The sequence below is a fragment of the Mesoplodon bidens genome (assembly GCF_964165515.1).
Source record: "Mesoplodon bidens genome assembly, chromosome: 12".
In the NCBI taxonomy this organism is placed as follows: domain Eukaryota; kingdom Metazoa; phylum Chordata; class Mammalia; order Artiodactyla; family Ziphiidae; genus Mesoplodon; species Mesoplodon bidens.
Genome location: NC_138168.1, coordinates 43,573,181 through 43,601,178, shown reverse-complemented (window position 1 = coordinate 43,601,178; position 27,998 = coordinate 43,573,181). Strand labels below are relative to the sequence as shown.

Below are 27,998 nucleotides of genomic sequence, written 5' to 3'. Positions count from 1 at the left end.
ATTGTGAATCACTATACTGTATGGCAACTACACTTCAATTTAAAAAACAAAATAAATCTTATTGGTTAAACAAACAAAAAAAACCCAAAAACAAACAAACAAAAAACAACTCTCTGATTCTGTCCTCTTTTGACAGATGAGAAACCTACTATTCTAAGAGATTCATCAGTGACATGGCCAGTGGCACAGACAGGAAGAGAACTACCTCTCTCCTCTCCACCTGGGCTTTTCCTAGTTAGCATTTTCCAATCCTAATCATCAAGTTGTTTAAAACGCAACTAACTATGGGGCTGCTCCCTAATGGGGTCTCCAAATGCCAAAAGATGAAGATGAACGAAAAAGCATGTGAACTTAGGCATCTTCGGACATCAAAACTACAGTGAAACTGACGCTGCTTTCCTGCCAGAACAGACACATGTCAACTCAGGAGGGCTTACTGGAGGCACAGCCCTGAAACCACCACACTTGCTCACAGCCATGCCTGCTGCCAATCTGTACACATGCACACCAAGCTTCCCCAGTGCCTGAGAGAAGCCAGTGCCCTTCATACCCCAGTAGCTGGCACTCACAAAGAGGTACAGTTATTCTTTCCTTTTCCAGATAGACCCGTAGGTCAAAGGATTTCACACGTGGTCTAAAATGAATGACATGTGTGAAACACCCACCCCTCCAGAAAAGCATCTCACCACAGCTCTCCAGCAAGACTGTCTGTCAACTGGACAGAACGGCTCCGGCGCCCACTCGGGGTCACATGACCCTCGGTTAGCAAGGCAGTAAATGAGTCTAGAGAATACCACAACTACTGGCTTAAAAAAAAAAAGTCAAACCAAGAAAGTCATTATAGAACAAGTCTTGGGAAGCTGAGGTGCTTAATTTGGGAGAAGTGAATTCTGAGACTGTGACCCGAGGCCTGTTTTGTGAATTCAGGAGAATCTTCAATAAAGCAATAGCCACAAGTTTACTGTAAAAGTAAAGAATATACATTAGGCCACACATGCTCCTGGCTATTTAGTGGAGCAATTTATTCCAAAGCAAAATGGAAATCCTAAAGCCAGAAGCCAGACTCCTACAAAACCCTTCACGGTCTTCAGGATGTTTCTTTCTCTTGCTCTGGTCATACTGAGCTGGTTTACTTTCAGGAAAATTTGGTGACTTTTCATATTTTTTACTTAAGAAATATCTCCTCAAAAACACTTCACCCAAAATATTTTGAGAAAAAGGTGACTAAATGACCCTAAGATTCCAAAAAGGCATAATGATAAAACGTGTAATCTTAAAAGCAGTTATTTATTATCAAAATAATAATTCACTAAATATATATTTTTAAACATAAGTATTTAAATCCCCCTTAAAAAATATATAGAGAGAGAGATTTTTTTGCGGTATGCAGGCCTCTCACTGTTGTGGCCTCTCCCGCTGCGGAGCACAGGCTCCGGAGGCGCAGGCTCAGTGGCCATGGCTCACGGGCCCAGCCGCTCCACGGCACGTGGGATCTTCCCGGACCGGGGCACGAACCCGTGTCCCCTGCATCATCAGGCGGACTCTCAACCACTGCGCCACAGGGAAGCCCTCCCTTAAAATATTTTTATACCGTCATTTAGAATTACACACACACACAAGAAAAGTCTACTATTCAATTAAAAGGAAAACCTACACTTGAAAAATAAGACAAAAATTGATAGCACATTTTCTTCTCTTACTCTTTTCAATGAACTAGAAAGTGGACTCCTTACAACCAAACCAAAATTAAAACCTACTTGTGTCTTCAGAAGCCACAATCATATTCCTCTTCTTAAAGGAAGACAAACTGTTCTTCTAAAAGCCAAATATCTAAATTTCTCAAGGCAAGTCTCCACCAGTCCGAGTTCTGGCAGTATGGAAGTGTGTCACCCTTCTTAGCTTCTGCTGCAGTCTTTTTACCATCTCAAGGGCTATTAAATGACTCGAAACAGATGTCTGAGTGCCATTAGGGACCTGCTTCTGCCTGGGAAAGCCGAGAAGCTGAGCATCACAACACTCTCGACATTCCACTTTCGACAACTACCCATGAACGGGATGAGCTCATCACAGGAGACCCTTATAACTCCTTCACCAGGGCAGAGGGTTAAACAAGGCTCAGCTTTTTATGGCTTTGAATCCCATTTCTCTTTCACAACACTTAAAGAAGACTGTAAGTAGCTTGCTGATATTAAAAAAAAAAAAAAAAAAAAAGGAACTGGGGCATAAAAAGAGCCCCTGAACATGGGAGGGTCTGGGGTACAAATGTGTTATAGCAGAAGACCCCAGTGCTCATCTTACTACCTGAAGAGGAGAGCTCTGGGGCAAGCTTGTGTGTTACCTACTATTCTGGCTCTGGTTCAGAGCATTTCTCATTTTTACCATCTAGAGATAATTAGGAAGAACGATTATGGTTCAAGCCATTCTAGAAATAGGGATTCTGGGTCCAGCTGTGTGACCCTGGGCAGACCACTTAACCTCTCTGGGCTCCCTGCTTACTCATGTGTCAGTCAGTATGTGTACCTAATAACACCACACATACTTCAGCCCACTGCAGTTTTACAAAGCATGATCACACACTTCAGTGCATTTGATTCTTGCAATAACCCTGTGGAGTAACAGGGGCTATTATCCTCATTTTATATAACTGGAAATTGAGGTTCAGAGGCTAAGTGACACACTCCCAATAGCAACCAGAAAGCAGTAGAAGTGGAACTGAACCCTCAACTTCCGATTCCAGTCAAATGTTTCTCTTTTCTTGCCACATAATGTTGCATGATCTCTCTGGTTCCAACAGAATTAAAATGCCACAATTTAAAAAATCTCTGTCGCCATTCACAACTCTTGTCACCGTTTGGAACCTGACACCATTTATACGTTGGGAAAAAGAAGCACGTGAGTAAGTGCTCTCTCACATTAAAAACTTCTGTTTTCAATTTAATTCTTTTTGCTCTTTTAAATGCTTAGATGCTGAGTGCTAATAAAGATGCTTAGTACTAACGGTGAAGAATCTAACAGATCTTGCTTCTGGTGGAAATACTCCTGTATGAAAGAGTCCAGAAAGCATAGTCTACAGTCAAATTAGAAGCACCTAAAAATTGTTACTTTGCTGGAAAAAAAAAGATATAGAAACCGTAGCATCGAAGATGGACAACGGCAGTGCTGGACCTGAGAGCCTAAGAAAGTCCTTTGGCCACGTCCTTAACCTTGATGTTTGTGTGGCCTAAGGTCCCCTTCCTCCCATCCCTTCTATCCTCATCCATCCATCCAGTAGGGGGACCTGTGTCATAGGTCAGCGAGGGTGACTGGATACAAAGAAAAATGAAACCTCTGAATGTGTATTCTTTTTACTGGCAGTAAAACTCCTGAGCTGTCAGCAAACTGTGGGGAGGGGCACCTGACAGCCCTATTTGTTTTGCTGGTACAACTCAGAATGAACTGGTTGGGAGCCAGGTTACTGTGCACCACGTAAATGAAAGCCATTGTCCCCCACTGCCCCTGTTATTACTATGCCATAGCACTGGGCACTGACCTGCTCTGCCCACTTCCCCTTTCCTCAGTGAGCCTTCAGCCTGGCACCCAGCTCTGAGATGAGGCCTGCTTAGCACCAGTGAAGCTCCCCACGTTCAAACCAACAACGTTCTGTGTGGAGATGAGGGAATCAAAGTTAAAATCCAACCCATCAGCATCCATGAGTTCGCTACGGATGATGGACTCCATGTCACATTCCAAGCTCCCATTGAACATGTCCAGGTCCAAGTCGCTGGGGAACTTCTCGTGGCCCATGACGGGAAGGTGTGCACTAGCTGAGTACAAGGAGGAGCCTGAGAGAGAGTCCGAGAGGGTTTGCATAGACTGGCTGACAGGAGACTGTTGCTGGTGTTTGGCTGACCCGAGGCTGCTGGAATCGCTCAAGCCCATGTTGCTGACGGAACTTGACAAGGCACGGCTGCCACCGAGAGCGCCCTGGGTTTGGTGCTGGTGGTGGAGCAAGTTCTGATTGACCAAACTCCCCTGGTTAGGCTGGGCGGCAAAAGACATCATTGGATCACTGCGAAGCATCACGTTCCGGCGGGAGTTCTGGGCGGACACAGCGGTGCTGGCCTGAGACATCAAGGGGTCCGACTGGGTCATCATGACATCGCTGTGGCTGAGTGAGTCCGACGTGAGCAGGTCCTGGAGTGTCTGGTTGCCATAGTGTGACATGGAAGAGAAGGTGGCTGGCTTGTTCTCTTGGATGGTCTGCATGGGAGACTGACGCAGGGAGTTCAGAGACGAGGGGCCAAACACCGTGCTGCTGAAAGAGCTGGTGGGGGAGCCCAGGCCGGAGCCCTTGGTGGTGTATGGGAAGCTGGAGCTGCGCTGCATGAGCCCCCCGGGGGGCGACGGCTGGGACGCAGGGAGCGCGATGTTGTCCAGCAGGTCGTCCATGAGGTTGTCGGCCAGCCCGTCGTTCAGATTCATGGTGCCCGCCATGTCGGTCAGCCGGGGCAGCTCCACGGTGCACGGCTTGCTGACGGAGGGGGACAGGCTGGCCGAGCTGCTGTAGAGCATGGGGGAGAGCGGCGCGTCATCGTCCTGAACGTCGTCCAACTCTGTGCTAGCCAGGATAGGGGACAGGCGGCCACTGACTGTGCTGGCATTGGAATTGGTGCGTGAGCGGAAGTCGGTCCACGCGTCCAGCTCATCACTGCTGCGAGACGTGGGGCTGCCGGGCCACTTGGAGAGCTGGGAGGGACTGTCGTCTGCTGACTCGGTGGCGGTCTGCAGGGCTGCCTTCTTCTTGGCTGCACGGCCCCGGCTCTTGGTGTACTTGTTGCTGTTGTCCATGGAGACGGCCCGCCGCCGGGGCGCCTTCCCGCTCTTCCCCCCGTCGGGGTTGATGATCCACCATGAGCTCTTGCCGGTCCCCTCATTCTGAACCCGCATGAACCGGCTGTGCAGCGACAGGTTGTGCCGGATAGAGTTCTGCAGAGAGAGAAGGGACAATGCAGATGAGCCAGAATGGTCCAAACTGAGCACCCAGAAGAAACGGTTACTAATCAGATTCATTTTTTAAAGCAACTTCAGAGGCTAAGAAAAAAAAAAAAAAAGGCTTTGCATGACCCTCCTTGGTTTGGAATTAAATGACAATATTGAAAATGGCAAGCTCCATATTTAGAGGGTGGGAGATGGTTTCATATCCAGGAAATGCTGGGGATGTAGGAGCTCACTGGCATTGTTTTTCTTAAATTCCCAAGTTTCATTGTCCTTTCTGCAATTGTACTTCCTATACTGAAGTTCACACTTATAATGTATTACCACACCATTTCTCCCTGCACTTTGCAATAAACCTCCCTGGCTCTCTAAGGATAATTAATCACTTAGGGGGCTATTTTATTCTATTTTGGTCCCCTCCTCCTCTAGTACAGAGGCATCATCTACCTTTTCTTAACCACTTCTATGAACCCAGAACTGGTGTGAATTGTCACCTATCCTTTCTACGACTCCATCCCCTCCTGCCACAATTTCACACCTGTCTCACAAGCATAAGAAAAAAATGGTAAAGTAGGATTTGCTGAGTCGACAGAAGTAGGCAAGTTTCCCATTCAAAAAAATTCCAGATAATTTATACAGACACTCCCTCCTCAAGGCAATGCGGTCTGAGCACAATAACTTCCTTTCGAAGAGTACAGTATAGAAAGAGGAGGTGGGGGAGAGTAACTTTCCAGTGAAGAAACCTGACATCTCAGCCAGGTGATCAAGACCAACATCAACAGGGCAAAGTCAGGTTGATAACAGGCACTCGATATAATGTGATGAAAACAGCACCTTCCTCAGTGGTCTTCCTTCCAAAACCCATCATGCCAGTCTAATCATGAGAAAAACTGCAGACAAATCCCAAATAAGGAATATTTTAAAATGCCTGTCCAGCAGATCCACAGGGAGCCTAAGGAAGCATGATGACTACATATAATGTGGTATCCTGGATGGGATGCTGGAACAGAAAATGGATACTAGGCAAAAACTAAGGAAATCTGAATAAAGCACAGATCTTAGTTAATCATAATAATGTATCGACATTGGTTTATTAGTTGTGACAAATGTACCAAACTAATATTGGATGTTAACAACAGGGGAAACTTGATGTGGATACCCAACATCAAGAACTCTCTGTACTAGGTTTGTAACTTTTCTGTAAATCTAAAACTATTCTATACTGAAAGGTTTATTTAAAAAAAGAAAAGAAAAAGGGCAAAATATCCTCGAAAACCTCACAACTGCACCCATCTTGCAAGAATCCTCCTGGCTTGGTAGATAAGCCCAGTTAACAGGGATGACCCAGATCCAGTCCTATCTCTGCCACCGATCAACCATGTGACCTGAGCAAATCGTTTAATCTGTCTGCAACAACTTCAGTTCTTCTCCACTACAGCCATAACATCCAAACCGTCCCTCCCTGATAGGGATGACGTAAGGATGATATATGATAATATACTTCAGGAGCCAGTCACGCTACCAAGTCAGGGCACTCTTACTGCTATTATAAAGCACAGGGTCATTGCCTGGGGAGGGCTCATTCTAATCTGAAAATGCCTCATGTGCAGTAAAAGAGAGGAGTTGATGGCATTTGCCACACCTGGAATAGCACCTGCAGGCCAGATAAGTTTTTATTTGCAAGTTAAAAAGACAGAAGATATTGCCTGCTGCTGTCTATTAAACACAAACCATTTTAAAGCTACGGTAGTTTAAAAAAAAATTGGCAATCACCAACTGTATTTATGTAGAAGATACAAATACATGTGTCCTACCAGAATGTTTTTAAACATAGAAAGTGAGCAGGATTTCACCATACGTAAATAACCCAAAATACTCAGAGTGTTTCCCATGTACATGTTCCCGTGCAAGGATGCCCAACGGCTCCGGCTGGGCAATGAGCATTAGCAACCAACCATGGGTCATAATTCGGCATTTCTACAACAGCTGCAAAGACGCGTTTGAGAGAAGAAAACAGGCAACGTGCTGAGTATCTGATGAGACAAATGTTGCCCATGAGACTATATATCCTGCTTCCCTTTTACCCTTATGGTTTTTAAAAGAATAATGGCATCTCTATGAATGGTTCAGAAATCACATTTCTTTAAAAAGTAAAACACCTTCTCAATAAAGATATGAAGCATGCTCTTAAAACTCACTCTGCAGGGTTCAAAAAGCAGGCAAGTGCAAGGTGGTTCTATTACTGAGTACTCAGACAACTAGATATATTAACTAAAAACTTAAACTCAAGCTTCTTATTGAAAAAACAGGGTGGTCCTGAAGCTCTGTGGGGGCAATGTAGACACTAGCCGAATTACCCCTCCCCTGGCCAGCCCCCTTTGCTCTAGATTTTGGAAAGAGTTCATACCAACATCCAGAATTAACAATGACCAATCATAAGTACCCAGTTATCCCCCCCGCTTTAAAAAGCATTTGGAGATTTTTTTAATGCATTTTTAGTCTCACAATTCCAAACCAAGTAAGAAAGAAAATGAAACACTTTAGAGACCTCCAAAATGTTCTCTATGGATTTTCTAATGGTCATCTATTTCTACAACTCTAAACCCCAACAATGTATGTGGGTAATTTTATAAAATTACAAGCTACCATTGGTTAGAATTTGGAGAGAGAAATTAAGCTTCTGTAGGGGTTTGTGGTAAAGGGGCTGGAATACCCACACGGAGGACCAGAACCACAGCCTGTCAGGGCCCAGGTCCCTAATTGCAAGAGGGAAGAGTGAGAGCCTGCCTGACTACAGCACCGTCAGTTACTGGGCCAGAGGTTTTAGATTCCTCGTCTCTAATCCTCCTAGTAAACTTGCACAAAGTTGGTGCCCTCATCATATATATGAAGGCTCAGACTGAGAGAAATTAAATAACTTACAGAAGGTCACACAGCTAGTGTCTATAAGAACCAAAACTGAAACTTGTTTTCCCAACTCCACTCCAATGCTTCCTCTGCAACCTTTCCCAGGTCTGTCACCAAATTAGACAGAAGTCATCATGCTATCTGTGCTGACATCTAAGAAAAGAAACATTCGGGCTTCCCTGGTGGCGCAGTGGTTGAGAGTCCGCCTGCCGATGCAGGGGACACGGGTTCGTGCCCCGGTCCGGGAGGATCCCACATGCCACGGAGCGGCTGGGCCCGTGAGCCATGGCCGCTGGGCCTGTGCGTCCGGAGCCTGTGCTCCGCAGCGGGAGAGGCCAGAGCAGTGAGAGGCCCGTGTACCGCAAAAAAAAAAAAAAAAAAAAGAAAAGAAACATTCAAGAAAGAAGAAGGATACAAAGGCACAATCCTATGACTATAATTTTGTTTGTGAAATAGTTAAGGGTAATAATTTGGTAGGTCTTTCCTAAAAATGTTTTTAAAAGAAAGTCTTTAGAAGAGCAAGCCTGAAAGAAAAGGCTCATCCTATAGCCCGCATTTGTTTCTTTACCAAGGTGGCCATCGTAGCATTCATCCTAAAGAGAGGACAGTGGTTACCATACAAACCAATATAAACTACCCTTAGATTCTGAAACAAAACCCAACTTATTAAATGGGTCATTAGCTTCAGTGTCCAATCTTGGCTCAATTCTTGTTTTAGAGGTTACTAGTGGCAGAATACATCTCCCTAAGGCATATTACCTACAACCCAACACTCGGACAGGTTTTTCCAGTTCCATTACTAAGACGACGCAAACAAAAACCTGTGTCACTACCATCCTCACAAAAACCTGTGTCACCACCATCCTCACAGTCCCCAGCCTTCCGTTTATAAAATCCATAATCTGAAGGGGAGGGGGGGCATTGACAAAGGCCAGTCAATATGGCCCCTCTGTCTATTTCTAGCTCAAATGCCCCTCACTCTAATATGGTCAGATACCAGAAATGTATTCTGCCTTTTTGCCTCATAGGTCATGATTCTAATTACCAGGTTCTCTAACTAAATTTCGGTGAAACAGGAGAAGGTGAATAAAGGCCAGAGAAAATATCAGAACTACAACGTTTTCCCAGCACTTTCCCTGATAACGGAAGTTAATGGTGGTATGATTTCTGTAAGATTTCAAACCGCCCCTCCCTCACCTCAATCCCAGGAATGAAGACATGGAATTTATAAAACGAGACAAGCCAATTATAAAATCTTCTTATGATCTGTAGTTTAAGTTCTCTAAAGACCTCTTCACTGGTGGCTCTAAATTAGTTTCCAATGTACTGTGTGCATTTTAAACTACAAAACTACCATCAGAAATATTCTATGGTTGTCCACTAGTTCATCTGTCATGCCGGATAGTCTAAGTTTGTAAGATGTAACATTAGTTTGGGGCTTGAGAGCTGACAGGAAAGGGGGAATGTGTTGAGAGGACTAGAGCGGTTTTTCTAATCACAGCTAAATACACAGTTTGAAATACACCGTGAGGCAGGCCATTGTTAACTGGCCGGGTGTGCTTTCCTTAAGGCTAAGGTGATCAGGGAAATATAACCAACCAAGACTCCCATTGCTAGAGCTCAGGCCATTCTGTCATCACAGTTGGTTACTAAAGGAGCCAATAAATTACTCTAACCCCAACCCAAAACCCTGTAAATAGTTCTGGTTATTTAAATCCACTACTAAGAAATCCAGAGGTTGATGAATTACAGCAAACCAAACATCTCTAGGAAGAAACTTTTGTCAGAGACAAATATGCCAGTTTTTTTCCAACGTGGGCCCAAAGATGCAGAAAACCCCGAAAGCAACTGTAACACAGTGTCTCTGAAGAGAGAGCAGAGATAAAAATGAGACGCAGAGTATTCTTATGTCGATCTTCTCTTTTACAAAAAGATTTACACTGAAGCAAGGCCTGCACTGGGGCAGTAAACACATTAAGTGTAATTAGTAACAGAGGTGGCAAACCTGTCCTGTGTGACTGCAGCTGCCATTAGTGGCCTAATCCTTCGAGGAGGGGTGTGCAGGTACGTGAAGGAGGCCGCCTGCTGGAACTCACGTTTCACAGTTGGGCTGACTGCGGCCGTGTGGGCCAGGGCCTGGAGATCCCTTTGCTTGGCCCTCCTTGAAGAAATCAGCATAAAAGATGACTGTCTTCACCGGAATCCGGTAATTCTTTTTCTTGCTAAAATGAAGACAGTCTCCTAATGCAAGATACCTTTATCCCTAATGCTAAAGTGCACATTCTCTACAGTTATGCCAACTGGTTGTGAAGACAGATGGACCCCAAACAGATTAGATTAGATTAGGTGTCGGAGAGAAGCTGCCTGAAATGAATAAGTATTCCACCAATATTTACAAAGTGGGTAATTCACACATGCAATTTAATGTGGCCAGTGGAGGGAGGCAGGCTTCAACGTCAGCCAGGTCGGAGCTGGAGTCGTGGCCCTGGCATGTGTCCTGTGACCCTGGGCAATTGACTTAACCTCAGTTGCCCCTTTCATAAAACGGGGATAAAACACCCTCTCTGTCTAACTCTACGATCTTTGGGAAGATTAAATGAAAGTATGCACGCAAATTACTCATCGAGTGCCACGCACAAAAGAGGCTCTCAAGTGTCAGATCCCACGTACGGAAGCAGTGACGTCACAAATGCTCACTTACTGTTTTCCGTGCATCATATACTTGAAGCCAGAAGGTGAGAGGGCGGCTCCTTCCAGGAAGAGATTTCAAACTCTTAAAAGTATTTCAAAGGTGCTGTGCCACTCAGGAGTAGCTGGTCATTTCCCAACTATTGCTACCCTGTGTCCGCTCCAGCCCCTTCCAACCCATGTTTACCTTGTAAAGACTGCCCACTAACCCAGACACCAGCTGCATGTGCTTCCCCTGGAACACAGAGAGGGTTTTGTCTGGAAGCAACATGTGGTATCAATTTATCTTTCTCAGCAACGGCAATAAGGAATCCACTGACTTTAAAAATAAAAAGGGAGTTGTGTAATTTAACTCTTAAAGGCCTCTACCTTTCCCTCTCTCTCTTTTTGCTGTCTCAAAATGAATTATGGTTGTCAACTCCCAAGCCAGACCCATTGCTTCCCACCAAGCAGATTGCAGGCATTGCCCTGGTCCTCACGAGGGATTTCAGTGGGGACGATCTATAAGGCACTGCTTTTAAATCCAGTACTCATCTACCTTGCACACAGGACCAGCATTTCAAGTAGGTCTCCTTGCTTTGACTTGTTGGCACCAACAGTTCAAAATGAGGCTGCCAAAGGCATGAATCCTAATATATGCAGCTGCTGAACAGGAGATGATAAAGGTCACGTGAAAAGCCCAATGGAAACCATGAGTCCTGGGGAGACCCAGGGGACTGTGTGCCACAGCAGAACAACACAGAGACACAGCTTCAGGAGAGGGCCTGGGAAGATGCCTCTGATTTATAATGACGGGCCCTTTCAAAGGCAGTTCTCTGGATGATGCCCTGATTTCTCTTACACATCAGTTTTCCGTCCTGGCTGCCTCTTCCAATCACCTGGGGAGAATTTAAGTACTCACTCATAAAGACTGGTGTGGGTAAGGCGTGGGGAGGTACCTCATTAAAGCTCCCCAGATTATTCTAATGTGCAATTAGAGCTAAGAATCACTGGAATTTCCCCCTCACATTTCTACCGGCTGAGACTCTAAGATAATGATTCCCAGTCTTCCCAGGTCTGGTGCACAGCAGATGTTCTGTAAGTCCAAGTTTCCACCATTCAGAAGATAAGGATGAGAATCGGGCTCACAGATTTAAGTTGTGTTTATATGTACAGAGTAAAACGGAGAATTAAGAGTAATTTATCAAATAACTGGGGTCCAGATATCTTTTTTCAAAAAAAGGGGGGGGGGAAGGGTCCTTGACCTTGCACTGCCTTGTAGATGGTCACCCATTCTGCTCTGTGCCACTTCTCTACCCAGCATGGATAGACATGGACAGAAAAGAGGGTAAGTGGACTTTCCAAAAGTAGGAACTGATGATATAGGCTGAAGAAGGAATGGGCTGGGACCATAATTGATCCCTGTAATTTTCAGAATCTTCCCCAAATTACCATGAAACCTCACATAATCTCTTTTATAACAGACTGTCCTTCAAACAAAATGCCAAAAAGATAGACTGCATAAAAATAACCACTGAAAAAGCCAGACCCCAATCCTGAGGTACTTATTAGCTTCCATGGTTAAGAATACAGCAAAGTATTACTTAATGAACTTCCCTGAGAAGCAAAGTACACATGCAGATGGCCTCAGTAACAATCACACAGTTTCTCCTTCCTCGACTGTACAAAACGCTACATCACTGCACTCACTGCAAAGACCCTGGGTGGGGGAGGGGGAGGGGGAGGGAATACTGCAAAGGGCCAGGTAGTGCCACCATCCGAGGGAGAAGTGTGCAGGGCTGGTCCTTCTTATTAGACATTAGACATTTAGCTGGCTTATCCTCTTCTACTACACTTTATCTACTCGGGGGCTAACTTGTTCGAAAGCAAGTATGCCAAGTATGATAGCATAAAACAGACTTGTGAGTTCCTATTTCCGACTATATGGAATGCCAGCTTCCGTGTCTTCAGACAGAGAAGAAAACTTAAACATTCACATACAGGATTGCACAATCAACCCTGATGTGTAAGACAAGGTCCAGGCTAGCTCCAGTCTTACTTTTGTCTAAAACACTAAAAGTTCAAACCATTAAGGGACTTATTTAAAAATATGACGTTCTAAAATAAATAATGTCGGGAATTTGCCTGAAGGATTAAATTTCCAGCTAGAAACAAGATTTCTGTTAAACTTGCTGACAACTATCCTCTACCCGCAGAGGTCTCCTTGGAAAACTCACAGTTGTTTCACGTTTTCGTGCAGTAAGCAGCAGGTTCTGGCCCCTCATTTGGAGGAATAAAATAATAATAACCTGGTGATCAACAAAATGAACCCATTTCCTACCCAAGCCAAGATACATGAAGCTTTCTTAGGGGAGGAAGGGCTAGGCAGACAATCTGTTCTGTCCCCAATTGAAAAAGAAATCCTAGATGGGAAGAAAGTTCTCTTAAAGAGCTACCACACAATTACAGACAGTTTTGTTGGGTTTTCCAGGGTGGGTTTTATTTTCATATTAACTTTTCAATTTTTTTCATTTAGCGATCTTTTCAAGCCCTTCCACAGCTGTTTCTGCTCTTGGAGGGCAAGAGGGAACATTCCATTCCTCCCAGCCAAACCTGCACTTCCGGCACACAGAGAACCCTGGCAGCCTTGCGCCCTCTGCCCACACCCACTCCCCGCAGCACCCTCCCCCCCACCCGAACCCCCTGCTTCCAGACCCGTGTCCTCCTCCCCACCACCCGAGGAAGCAGCAACTAAGGGCGTGCAGTCAACAGAAAGACAGTCTCCAGAACGCAGGTCAAGGCTGCAGCATTTGGCCACCCCTGCCCTCTTGCTCCAGGCCTGAATCCTGATGCGACGGAATCCTTTCCCCTTCCCACAAGGAGCTCGGCAAACACACACCTTAAACTCCCCTTTAAGACCATGCAGGACTAGACACACAAAATGTATGTGTCAAAGGGTTAAAAACCAAGAAGTTTCAGCACCTTCTTGAAACTGACTCTGCCAAGTAGAACAAAGTGGAACAGAAATAGTTTTATTATTAACATACTTTTCACTTAGATTACAAAAAAAATAAAGCTGCCAAGTTTTTCCAGTTTGAAACTGTATTGTGGGTGGAAATGGAGAGAATAAAAGGGCACTGGGAATACACATCCAGAATTCAGGAATACATTAGAGTCTAATCACTTTCATGGCATTATATAAGTGATCATCAGGGCAGGAAGTTCAGTAAAAAGTTAATACTGTGGAAAACGGAGAGGGCTGTGAAACCCGCCTAGTAACAAGCAGCCTTAACCTTACAGTGAAAGAACCTGAAGACCAAAGAGGTACAAGGCATACCCAAACTCAATCAGCTTTGTGACAGCCAAGCTGAGACAACTCAGACCTCCTGGCCTTGACGTGTTATAGTAATACCACCCAGAAACAGCATTAGCCCCAGTGTCTGCATTACCATGACAACTGAAGTGGTGACGTGCAGGGAGCACAGAGGATGGTAAGATCTACCGTCCAGCCAGCCACCCACCCATCCATCCATCCAACTTCAGTCCGCCTTGCTTTACAACTTGAGGAATAGAAGTCTGTCTCCTCTAACACATACTGAACTCTTTACAACCAGACGCCATGTCTTACTATAGCTTTACTGGCTGGCACATAGTAGGTGCTCAAAAATATTTCTCTAATCAATGAATTAATGGGAAGGGGGCAGCAGCCACAAAATAGGCCTGAATTATACTTTAAAATGAAATGTTATAAAACATGACACCAACGAATGATCCTCAACATGAAAAGATGGAAGTAAGCTTCCACTGTAAAATGTGAAATAGCATCTAGGTTGTTCTAAAGTTGACAAGTCTCTGCCTTAGGTATTAACTTCAATTATACAACTGAATCTCTAAAACCAAGATGATACAGTCTAGTAAGTAGGCTTAAGGTTCTCTGTAATAATATTATACAGATGGGCAGAAGGATGGTAAGTGGGCTACTTGGGGGAGCAAGGGCTCGACAGAAGGTCTGTCCAGGCTGTAGAGATGACTCTCCACCTGTCTCAGGATGTTATGGAGCCCCCATTACTTGGTAATGCGGTGGGCCCAGAGCGCTCAGAGGCATCCTTGAAACCACAGATAACACATCTGGTTCTAAGTCTCCTCCAAGCAGGCAAAGGGGCAACAAGAGAAATCCAAAATAGAGTCTACTTCACCTGCAATCTGAAGGAACTTACTGTGTTTGGTGCCAACCAGAGCCAAAACTCTGTGCTTGACAAATCTAATCTCATTTTACTTTCATGGCAAGCCTGTCAGGAGGAAACTGAGGGGCAAAACAGTAACTGTCTATAGGCGGTGGTGCCGGAAATCAAGCCCAAGGCTAACTCCTACAGCAAAGCTCTCACCACTGCATTGTGTGTCCCTCTAAAGTCACTGAAATGCCCAAGGAGAGAGGCACCATTCACAAGTGACCAAGGAACATGAAGCTTTCAAGAAATACACAAACCAGCCATTGAATTAAGTGTTCCCAGCTCTAAGTTTCTGTACGTGGTCCCTAGGACTATGAAAGGGGGGGTGGGGGGTGGAAGGTGGAAAAAGCACTAACTATGAAACAAGCCTTGTTGGAACTGGATCATTTTTAGAAATGAGCCTTTTTTTTCTCAGACACTCCCCAAAAGGGACACTATGGACATGTCCTACCTTGACCTGGGATCACTATTTTAGGGAATGACCAAACAAGATCACGGCCCTAAACTTTTGAGTGTCCAGGCCTTTCTCAGAGGCACATCTGGTGGCCTCTGTGCTCAGGGACCATCACCCCATAACTGAGTCAAGCCAGTCTACCTGATTGTCCCTGGCAGGCCTATGCAAGCCCCCAATAGCTGGCACCCTGCTACAGGTCCTGAAGCCAGAGACATCAGGCAAATGTCTGCTTTGCCCTGGACCTTGCTATTTCAAGGCTTAATGTGAAACAGGGACTCAGCTCTATGCTATTTAAAACATGTAATTAGTTTATTATTGAGCCAGAAAAGATTAGCTTGCTTTCAAACTATGTGAATTTTAAAATACGATGCCTTTTGCCTGCCAACTGACAGCACAATCAGGTTACTTCTGTTTAGCCTCAATCAAAAACTCTGGTAGAAAACTGCTTTAAGGCTTCATATGCATGCTATTTTATTATTTGTCTTCTGGCATCAAATCCCGCAGAAACAGAAATCATTGAAAATGCAAGCACGTTAAAAGGGTGGATGTGGAAGTGCTGAGTGGGTGAGTTAAACAGCTTGAGAGTTTGACATCTGAAATCCAGGAAAACTGCCTTTCAGTTCTTAGTTTACAATCCCTCCCTTCACATGGAATTCACTGGCTTTAGCGTCACACATACAAACACTGACTGTTTCCAGCTCTTCAGATGTTATGGTTCAGAAAAAATGGTTCTTTTTTGTCTTGTTATTTCAAGAGCAATGAGTCTCTTTTTGGTAGCTCTGAAATATATGCCAGTGTGTGGGCGCAGTCACACAGTTACACATGGGCCCACACCCTGGAAAGACTGGTAGGGGTGGAGGCATATTTTTCAGCTAGGGCAGGAAAAAGTAGGGGCTAGTATTTACAAAACAGACAAGTGTATATGCATCTGGAAGCAGGCTACCTTCCAAGTGTCAGTGTTAATTATTCTAGTAGTCATCAAAAATCAAGGTGTTACTGGTGAAATAAGCAGAAAAAGAAAATAAATGCCACATAACAGAGTATCTCATGTTGGCTCCTGCAAACACACCACTGATGGGCTTTTTCTTTATGGGAATAAAGAGTACAACAGTCAATTCTGCAAAATGACTCTGGCCTACAGTACCCTCTTTCCGCTCCACACCCCAGGGAAATTCAGTTAACAAGGAGTCTCCTAAGGAACTGCTCCCTCTACCTGAAAACCTCACCTGCATGTGCAGCATTTCACTGTACTGGTTTTGCAAGATTTCTTCTTGTTTAAAACCACATGATGCAAAAGTGACTGATGACCAATATAATGATGTTGCTAAATGCTGAGTGAATCAACCATTTATTCCAGGACACTCCTGGGTGCCAATTACATGCACAGATGAGCACCAGCCAGCTTGAAATTCCACATGAAATGATCAAATAAAGAAAGGAGAGGACATTTCCACTCACCAAAGAGCCAGGAATTCATCCCATTTTTCTGAAGTAAACATTGATTGAGCCATTTGTATTTTAATTTATAATCTAGGATACATTTTAATTTATAATCTAGGATGTTCTCAAATGTGCAAGTTAATATTAGCACTATCCCCCAAATTATGATGAAGTGGGTTGAATATGCATGGGATAAATCTCAGTGTTTCTAAAAACCATGACAAGAATGCAGTATTTTAATACTACTATGTACCAGGCTATAATCTTCTTCATGTACACTGCTAGGTAAGCTTGAAAGCACTTAAGAAACTGGAAGCACTAGCATCAGTGGTGATATTAATCTATCACCCAAAGGGCAGGAGGGATAATATTCACTGGCAAGGACAGTCACACAGGAGACTAAGAGTCTGTAAGACATGAGACTCTAAGTGTGTGGCGGAGAGTTGGGGGGTGAGCCCACGCCTCACCCAGCAGGTGTCAAGAGTGCTCCAGGGCTCCTGGTTCCCCTACACTCACTGTCAGTGATTCCAAAGCCACTTGTGAGGATGCAGGACCCCTGGCTTCTACAACTGCCTCCCTGGTGGAGTCTGACTTGGCAGGTTTAGCCCTCAGATTCTCTCCCCCAACTTCCTGGGGCTCATCATCTGGACTTCCTGAAGTTTCTAACTCCTCCCCCTTAGGTTGTTCATTTGCTAGTAAGAAAGGTGTGTGAGCTCATAGCACAACCAGGCCCTAGGTCTTTCCCTAAGACTGAACAAATGGTCGTATGTACGGGGCCCACTGAAACGAATCCCCTCACGTCAAGACAAGGGAGGAAAAACACCCAAGAACAGACGTTGCTGAGCCATTTGTAGGTTCAAAGGTAGCTTCAAGTAATGCACTTCAGACTCTCTGTGGCATTACGTGGAATAATACCACCCAATATACCTGTTTCTCCAGGAACAAGTTCATTAGGTTCTTTGAAACAGCCATGACCTCAGCAGTCTCCCCAAGTGAAAAAGATAGCCAAGTCCTGATGTTAATTTGTGGATAGAACAGGAAATCACATTAAGCTTCTTATAAGGTTAACAAATTCAAGTTGGGAGACAATTCTACGGTGTATCTGCACATCTTGCAAGCAAAGTACTAATGGCCTTTAGTGCTGGATTATCGTTCAAGGACGTCTGTATCTGCATAGTAAACAGCCTTGAAAGGCAGCGACAGCATCAGCCTCCAGAGCCAAGGGGAGATACGCTGACTGCTCGTTGCAAGAGACTTAGGGTCCCCAAGCTCAGGCTTCCTCTCCCATTAACAGAACACACTATGTGTGCAGGCATCAGCCTAGGCTCATCTGTGTCACTCATTCCCATGCGACACTCGGGAGCAAGGATGGACCTGATGGAAAATATGCTGCTCATGCTGCTTGCTGGGTCACCCGTGAGTAATAAATTCCTTTGCCTCCAACCCAAGAGCCTCATGGCTGGTAGGGTCAAATCTCAGATCCTTCCAGTTCCCGACAGTCTACTGCTTTAGTTTATGAACTGCTCACACTTCCTTAACTGCACCAGATAAAACTGGGCGATTCATCTCTAGCTAACCCTCTTCTCTACCCCTACATGAATAAGAAAGAACACAAGACAATGGGATGGAGGAAAATGAGGTCACAAGTAAGAGGCAGAGGCACATGGCTCCAGCATTTTGAATGTTCTGACCTGGCTCTGCTGAGGACCCACAGGCTTTATGAAAGCAAACCACTAATAAAAGGGAGAGGGGCAGGGGGAACAGAGAAGCTCCTGATATAGTCACTCTGCAGTATTTTGTCTGCATCCGTCACCATCTTTTTCAGTGGTTGCTCAACGCTGCGGTTTGCTTTTAAGAGCAGAGCGGAGCGAGCCGCAGGTTTGGGTTTGTCGCTTCTGCCTTCCTCCTCTACCAAACACAAGAGCAAGCCACATTTATGTCCTCCAGGGAACGTCTGCTGAGTTTCTGCAGGGGCCCGATCTCCATCAGGGAGCCCTGGGCCATTCTCAGAGGGAAGAATTTCTCCCTCCTCCCCTTGACTTGTCTATGGACTGCCCCAAATCTAATCCTGATGGAAATGCTTTCAAGGTCTTTCTCCTTGCCCCAGTGACTGTTGTTGCCACCTGTCACGTAGGCAGAAGACCAGGGTTCCCTCCTCCTTCCATGCTAGCTCTCCCACATGCATTTTCTTCATTCTTCAGACAGTATTTAGCAGCTTCAGACCTGTGGAAAGGAAGACGGACTAGGCAGTTCCCCTGAACCAAGAGCAAACACACGCACACGCACGTTTATACACTCCAAGTTTTCAAAAGAGAGTTCGTTTTCTAGCTTATTAACTATGAACCAGAAGCCTCTACTATGAAACATAAAAACCTTACAAGATTTCATGCTCTACAGTTTTCAACTACTGATTTAAGCCAGACATGTTCTGGTACGTACGAAATTGGTATTTTCTTTTCCCTTCCCTTTCCTCTTGGATAGCCTACTTCCATTCTTGGCAAAAGGAGGTGTATACTTACTATAGTGTCCACATGCACCTACATGTCCAGTGCCGGGTGGATTGTTGCCAACCGGCCAAATAATGTGCCCTTTGAGAAATACTTATCAGTTAGAGTGCTATAAAGTGGGCCAGCAGTTCTACTCTGCTCACACTGTGTAGTAGTTTGGCTACCGAACACAACAAGCTTTCTTTGGTTCTCTTTACATCAATCAGAAAATTATGTTAGTGTGCTCTGACGCTATCTGTGGACCTATGTGGAAAGAATGCGACATCCAGGAGTAAATTAGAGTCAACTCACTCCACTTGGGCAGCAGGTTCCCACACAGACACTCCAGACACTAACATTATACCGGGCCCCCAACCTGGGCTCCGGCAAGGGCTACACAAATAAGGGACTATTAGCAACAACTTGCAAGTAATCAATTTTTTAGTGCTTTTCAGTCTAGAGTAGCTGCCAAAAGAATATGGCAAAACCCACCATTTTAAGAACACCAACTGAAGCTACAGTAAGGTATTCTTACCATACGAAATAGGTTTTATTTTGTCTCTCTAAATCCATATAGGAGGTCTAAAAATATTTTAAAAATAACGGTTTGAGATTTTATTTATTTATTTATTTTTGCTGTGTTGGGTCTTCGTTTCTGTGCGAGGGCTTTCTCTAGTTGTGGCAAGCGGGGGCCACTCTTCATCGCGGTGTGCGGGCCTCTCACTATCACGGCCTCTGTTGTTGCGGAGCACAGGCTCCAGACGCGCAGGCTCAGTAGTTGTGGCTCACGGGCCTAATCGCTCTGTGGCATGTGGGATCCTCCCAGACCAGGGCTCGAACCTGTGTCCCCTGCATTAGCAGGCAGATTCTCAACCACTGCGCCACTAGGGAAGCCCACGGTTTAAGATTTAGATACCACTTGGACATTTAAAAAGTCCTATAGCTTTTCTGTCCTTCCTCCTGACAGCTCTCTCTTATGTGGCACTATGTTTGGTGATAATTATTAAAATATTTCTTGGGGGGAAAAGGTGCATAAAAATATGAAGAAGTTACATACGTTTTTAATAGAAAAAAAACTGGGAAGCGTTAAATAGCAAAAGAAAGCACAACTACGTCCCTTTTTCTATCCTGACACATGGAAGACTATCAATACATCTTCTTGAAAGGATAAATGAACTCCCCCTTTATTTTCTCTTTTGAAGTAAACCAGGCTGAGTAAGGTTAGCATCTGTAAAACAATCCAGGAAGTCCAGGATTACAGAGGTAGACACTCTTTTCCCAGGTTCTCCATCTCCAAGGAAGTCTACCTTTAGCATTGAAAATCACAGTAAATAAAGTATCAGATTTAAATAAAGTTAAGACATCTGCCGTAAACTTCAGAAGCACTTAGAAATTCAAAACGTGGATATTATTCATTTTATTAGAAATCATACTCATGCTTCAAGTGAACTGCACAATTCAAATATAGTAGGAGAGAACATTTTGTTTTTAATTAAGATTCACGGATTTTTTTTTTTTTTTTTTTGGTAACCGGGAAAATAAACCTTTGGACTGATTGGCAAAAGTATTAAGTGGATACAAAACTTTAAAAATCAGTATCTATTGATATTAAAAATGTAAATAACCTTTGACGTAGTAGAACAGACCACTCCATTCTCCTCTTCTTCCTCACCCCAGAACACTGATTTTTAGCTAAGCACATGGCTGCCCAGAAAAAAAAGAGACGAAAACCTCCAGCCTTCCTTGAAGTTAGATGTGGTCATGTGACTTAGTTCTGGGTGACGATATGGAAGTAGGAGTTCCGTGGAACTTCCAGCAAGATTAAAAGCAGCTGACTCAGATGAGAGACCCTTTTGTTCTGCCTTTCTTTTTTTCTTTTTTTTTTTGATGTCGGGGGTAGGAGTTTATTAATTAACTTATTTATTTTTGCTGTGTTGGGTCTTCGTTTCTGTGCGAGGGCCCTCTCTAGTTGTGGCAAGCGGGGGCCACTCTTCATCGCGGTGCGTGGGCCTCTCACTATCGCGGCCTCTCCCGTTGTGGAGCACAGGCTCCAGACGCGCAGGCTCAGCAGCTGTGGCTCACCGGCCCAGTCGCTCCGGGCATGTGGGACCTTCCCGGACCAGGGCACGAACCCGCGTCCCCTGCATCGGCAGGCAGACTCTCAACCACTGCGCCACCAGGGAAGCCCCTGTTCTGCCTTTCTTATTCCTGTTGGCCTACATCTAGATGGACCGACCATAGGGGGAACCTTGAGGATGAAAACCACCTGCTAAGGTGGGACAGGATATAAGAGAAGACTGATCGTCAGTCAGTTCTTAGAGTGACCATATCACCCCTAGACTTCTTTTACATGAAAATAGTTCACTATTAATTTTGGGTTTCCTATTATACATAGGCAAACCTAATCCTAACTGATAGACCCAGAAACTCTACTTTTAAGAATTAATCTTATTGATACATCCTTCTACACACACACTCTCTCTCTCCCTCAACTTTTGCATATTTTATTAGATTGATAACAAAAAATAGTTGATTACAAAATTACAATTATTAATAATGGTAATGAGAGGTTTCTAATCACATCAGGTAAACAATGCAACAGAAACACCTAGCAAGAAAGGCCATTCTGTGCCTGTCTCCCATCCACCTTGATGTACGTGTCATCAGGCACTTTGAAAGTGCTTTTCCGTGAATGATTGTGTACATGCGGGACACCGTCATCCCTCAGTGGTACAAGGCTGGCAGGGCAAACAGTAAACCTCGCGGCCTCTTCTAAAGTTTTAGAAGTTCTGATACGGAGGCCACTAAGGAGAGGAACTCAGCACATTTGCAAGTGAGGAGGCTGTATTATGGTGAGGCTCTTAACACTTCTTGTTTTGGATACACCTGTATTTCAAGAGAAAGAGCACTTTTGCAGTTTCAAGACATAAAAATGAATTGTGGGAATTATGGCTCAGAGAGACATATGGTCTTAGCTTCTAGGAATTACTTTCACAGTGATATATAAAGCTATTGCTACCAATTGTGGGAATTATGCAGGGTCACACCTTAGCAGTGATTTTTACAAACCTATCAGAAATAACGTCAACAGCCAGTAAGCAAAGAATATCTACAACATGCCAAAATGTTCTCACTTGGACAAAGGCTTGCTCTCCTGACTTTGGAGCAACATGAAATGAGTGGAAAGTAAGGCAGACACAGTGATACACCAATCTCCACTTAAGCCCAGAGCATTAAATCCAAAAAGTAAAAATGCTATCTAATAAAAAAACCAACAATCTCATATCTGGACAGTGTGGGATAGCATCCAGTACGAGTATTAAAACAACAACAACAAATCTCTATTCCCACTGAACCAAATTGTGGTCAGTTATCCCTAAAATGAAATTTTAAAAACCAGGGACTGAGTGAATGAAGAAATCTGTCACAAAGCGATTCCAATATTCTGACTAATGAATGCTACACAAGAATAGGAACTTTACTGCATTAAGATACCACATGACTGTCTCAATTTTTCATGTCTAAAGGCTGGATATTAAAAATTGCATCTATGAAGGCCTAATAGACAGGGCAGCATTACAAATGTTTAATTATGCTGCCTAATTTCACCAATATGTGAGAAAAAACATGCTGGGGCAAGAGTCTTGAATATTCCCAGTTAGGTATGCACTATGGTTGGTAGTCTTTGCCTGCTGGTGAAAAGGGAGCCATCCCCAGGAGAAGAAAAGATGGGTGATTTACTCAGAGGAAAGGAGCTTACTTAGTAACTGACATCTTACATACATTTCACTGATAAATACTACATAGTTACTCTCCAAGCCTGTGTGGGATGTAAAGGGTTATTTCAGAGTTTAAACTGTCCCTTTCAACATCTTTTAACCTCTTCGTGATATGCTATTGAGTTCATTCCTGGCACTTCATGAACAAACTCATGAAGTCTTGGCTCTGGAAGGGCAGTTTGTGGCATCAATATCCCACTAGAGGGCAAGGCCATTGGGCCAGGACCACCAACTTCTCTGGTGTCTCCCTTGAAACTCCTAGCACAGGGCTGGGCACTCTTTGTCATTAAACTGCAACCACCCTGATTTTAAAAGGGAAGAAAACCCCCTCCAAATCACAATAAATGTTTAATGGACTAACAGCTGTTTTGGAAAGTGATTTTAGTTTACTAACATTTTGTCCTTAGGTATGAATGTCCTACATCGGCCCAATTTCCTTTTGCTTAGGGATTTGAGCAAACCCCCCAGGACGTTCCACCCTGATGGCTTCCCCAGCACTAGTCACTGGTGCTGATGTTAGTCTTCTGATGGTTAACTTTGAGGATGCTATCACTTGAAGATGACCGTGGCTAGAGGTAAAAGGGAAAAGGCACAATCCCATAAGACTCCCCTTGACACAGAGGGCGGATCTAGGGTGGCAGGGAGTGGAAGGAATAACAACAAAGGGGCAGCCTCTCCCACCAGCCTCATCTGAATTGTCAGGGCTGGAGCAGTGGAGGAAGAAATAGAGGGGCCTCACATAACACACAGTCATTCAAACAGGTATTTACCGAGGTCCTTCCATGTACCAGGTGAACAAGACAGTCCCTGGTCTCATTCATGGATTTTACAATTTTGTGGGGTGAGGGGGAGACAAGGGATAGTAATTAAAACAAACACATACATAATTACAAACTGTGAAAAGTGCTCTGAAGGAAAGCAACAGGGTACCATGAGAGGAAATAATGGGGTGGGTTGGATGGACCTAAGATTTAGACTGAAAAGTCAAGAAAGACCTATGAACTGGAGGATGAGCAACCAAGCAGTGAAAGTCATCAGGGTGGATGCGTTTACCTAGAGAGAAAAAGGAAGAAAGAATCTGAGATGTTCTCCTTGAAGTCATGCAACATGAGGTCAGGTAGAGAATGAGGACCCAAATGAACAGGAGCCACCAGACAGGAGGGAGTGTGGTGGTCATGGCTGTGAGAATCTTCCAGAAGGAGACAGCAGGCACCGCTGAAAGATGCAGAAACAGGAGGAGGTGGAGACTGTCCATGAGCGCTGGCAAGAAAGAGGTATCCCTGGTGGCCTTGGTAACAGCTGTACTGGGAGTGCTAGGGGAAGAAGCTAGGGAAGATGCCAGCAAGGGATAATAGATAATAAATCACAATCACAAGTCATAATCATAATTAAAGAGGTAACAGTTACCGAGTGCTCATTATGTACTAAGCACTGTTCTAACAATGGCAGTCATATTATCCCCCATTTTGCAAATGACAAAACTGAAGCCTGAGGAAATCTGCTCAAGACTGCATGCTGTGCATGGAGGGTCCAAGATCAGATCTCAAGGGGTCTGGCTCGAGTCCAAACACTATGCATCGAAGGGGTGAGAGGGAACAAGACCCAGGGCCTGTGGGCAGAGGCTGGCACAGTCCTGGCCCTTGAGTCTCATGCAGGCCTTTCCCAGCAGAGGACACGGCTGGGCAGGCTCTACTGGGTACAGTGGCCACAGGACCATCCTTCCACCTTGGGAAAATAATGACTATCTAAGGAAGGGTATATCCCAGAGTAAGCACTTTGCAATTTCCCACTTGCTTTTCCACTATTCATCCGAGAGACCCCTGGCAAGTATTTCCACTTAGAGACGCCCTGAGGAGCAAACAGAGCTGGAGTCCATGCTGAAGTCAGGTCTTACTGCCCCTGCTCCACACCATAACTCAGCACCTCAGCTCTGGACCACACGCTTTCCATCAACGGGCCCCACCGCCACAGGCTGGGCAGGGGCAAAGCAAAGCAGAGCACACTGGATGTATCCTCTCCCTTACAGTTTAGCCAGAAAGGAAAGTTGAGCAACGAGGAGAAACTGTTGGACTGCTGTTGAGCAGCCCTTTCAATCCATAACCAGGAAAATAAACATACGGACATAAGCAAAATAGAGCAGCTGTGGATTTCTTCTGAGGTCTGCTCATCTTGTTTTCAGGACCTGGCATTCCCACTGCCTTTACCTCCACCTAGCACCATCTTTAGGTACTTGGGAGGGTGCATGCTAGTTCTGAGGCGACCTAAATGGTCAAAAACAGTAATTTAAATAAGTTAGGGTCCTTGGGTGGCCTCCCCAAGCCTTCCTGTCCCTTTGCCCCGTCCTGGTCCTTTCTGCCCTCAGACAGTTTAATGTAGACTAAGTCTGAAAACATCAAGCTGGCCCTGGATAAAGAAGGTACTTGTTGTTTACACAGTAAAATGACAAGAATGAAAGAAAAATGAAGTCATCCTCTGTGGAATAGCACTACACAAGAACCGAGGTGAAATAAAATTCCTCCTACAGTAAAGTTTTTGTAGAGATTACCAAAGGGTGGGGAAACGAGAGTCTGGAAGCCTATTTAACATTGTATGAGTTAGTCTCTAGATCAGGAAGTGAAGAACATGTAGAAATTCTTAAGTTAGGAAGTTCAGATGCACTTATTGGATCATGTGAAACATGCATTATGTTCTGGAGTCTTACAAATAAGCTCCACCCGTATGCAAAGGACTAAAAACAGCCTGCAACAATAATGAAGACTGATGTTGCATTAGTTGGAGATGAATGAGCTGTGGGACCAGTAACTGGACTTCCTGCTACTCAGACAGGGATCAGACAATCCTACCTGTGACTCTTGCAGCAATTGTCCCAAACGAGGCAAGTTAAGAGTTAAAATTCTAGGCTCAGAGAAAGGACTAAAGTAACTTAGAGTGCAACTCCTGCCATATGCAAATGATTCTAATTTTCCAAGATCTTGGTTATTTGCTAGCTGTTGAGCCTTTCTGTTTTGTCTTCAACTTTTCTTTGATTACCAGAGTCATATACGCTTATTCTAAAAAACTAAGATTAGAAAAGTGTGAAGCAGAGAAAAAAAATCTCATAATCGGCCCTCCAGACACAACCTTTGTAGATGTTGCTATTATTTTCTATAGTTTTTGTTTATATGAATGTGAACATCCTGCACGCTACCCTGACGTTTTCCCCAAATTGATGTTATATTTATAATAAGCAGGGCCTCTTGTCAATAAGCCCTCTTAAATGTATTTCTTAAAACTTCAATGACCTGTATTATTCATTATTGAGTTTGGGTACTGCTCTCAAGGTCTGAATTATTAAGGCTTTTTATTTCAAGTTTCATATACTCTTGCATTCTTCTTCCCAAATTCCATGCAGGATGCAGAACATAAGCATGCAGGATGCTCTTCCACTTGGCCCACTTGTATAGAGAGGTCGGTTCTTTTTTTTGGTTGCATTGGGTCTTCGTTGCTGCACGCAGGCTTTCTCTAGTTGCGGCGAGCAGGGGCTACTCTTCGTTGCGGTGCATGGGCTTCTCATTGCGGTGGTTTCTCTTGTTGCGGAGCACGGGCTCTAGGCCCGTGGGCTCACTAGTTGTGGCTCCCGGTCTCTAGAGCGCAGGCTCAGTAGTTGTGGTGTGTGGGCTTAGTTGCTCCGCGGCATGTGGGATCTTCCCGGACCAGGGATCGAACCTGTGTCCCCTGCATTGGCAGGCAGATTCTTATCCACTGCGTCACCAGGGAAGCACCAGACAGGTCTTAATACAAGGAATGGCATCTGTATTCAAGGTATAATGAAAAGTTTATCCTTTACAAGCAAAGCACATGAGGGATTTTGGTTGTAGGGTACTACTTGTTCTGTCTTTTGGGGGACATCTCTAGACCCACCGCACACAGCACACCTGAGCATGTCCTCCACCCCACATCCTCGTGTTTCCATGGCTGCTTCTGCACTCCCCAGTCCTCAGGTCCCATCCTGCCGCTATGGGGGCAACCAAGCCACTACAGGGAGGAGAAGACCCCAAAATGGATTAGGGGGAATGACGCCTTACGTCTGTATCAAGTAGTCATCACAACTCTGTCTACTTGGTAAGTTAAATGTTATTCCTATCCAGGAGAAAAATGGCACCAAGAAGTTAAGATGGAATTTTAGAATGGGAAGGGACTTCAGAGATCAGCTAACCCAGTTGTGTCCAAACTGCTTAGTGGGTTCGTGGAGGTTCTGGTTCTTTAGGGCCTTAGGTGGGAGAAGCAGACCAACCCGCCAACACTCAATGTGGCGAATTTACCAAAACTGATTACTTTCTAAAGCATTTTCAGAAATGTTTTAATAGCATTAGTAAGACTGTTTGTTTTTTGCTATTGATGAAATATTTCAAAATAAATCAATAGCTTAAATTCAAAGGCATCATAAGAAACCAACATGAGCTAAAACAATCCTATCACACTGAAATACTGAGTTTTGTTTCTAATCAGTAACAACTGGGAGCTCAATACCTAGAGCAGTGCTCAGCACATAGTAGGGCCAAATAGATATTTGTTGGATGAACTTTTATGAATGAATGGGATCCATCAACTCTGTAGAAAAACCAAACACGTAAGAGTAAAATCATTCAAGGCAGTAAGTAGGAAGGAAGTCTGGAAGGCATTCATGAGCTGTACGATTAATAACTAATTTCATATCTACTAATTGTACATATGAAATTGTGAAGGATCAAAAAACTCAAATTGATTAAATATCTTAAACAGGCTACAAAGTGGATGCTAAGAAGTTCACACAGCTGAAAATGATAGAAAAAAATTAAACATCAGGATAAATGGAACTACATCCACATGAAATTCTGTCATTTTTTGTGACTGATGAAGCATATCTTTGTGAATTTATTTAATATGTGCTGAAGGTTCATAAAAGTACAGTGTGTTGCTGTTAAAGCACTTGGTGATCTTACATAAGAGGCCTACATGGGGAAGCACATGGCCAACCTGGGGGGCAAGGGGTATCTCCATTTCAGCTCAGCCTATATGTATTGCTGCCCAAATGACGGCACCT

The 27,998-nt window shown here is 44.3% G+C and overlaps 1 protein-coding gene across 4 annotated transcripts in view; it reads right to left on the bottom strand.

Annotated features, from left to right (window-relative positions):
• Positions 1 to 27,998, bottom strand: part of FOXO3 (forkhead box O3) — a 121,635-nt gene that overhangs the window by 15,895 nt on the left and 77,742 nt on the right. For 3 of the 4 annotated variants that reach the window (XM_081251005.1, XM_081251003.1, XM_081251004.1), the window contains exon 3: positions 3,530 to 4,965. The exons of the other annotated variant lie outside the window; for it this stretch is intronic. In XM_081251005.1, the coding sequence (XP_081107131.1) occupies positions 3,565 to 4,965 (1,401 nt within the window). In that variant the 3' untranslated portion in view covers positions 3,530 to 3,564. The remainder of the gene's footprint in view (positions 1 to 3,529; positions 4,966 to 27,998) is intronic. 4 annotated transcript variants of the gene reach the window in all.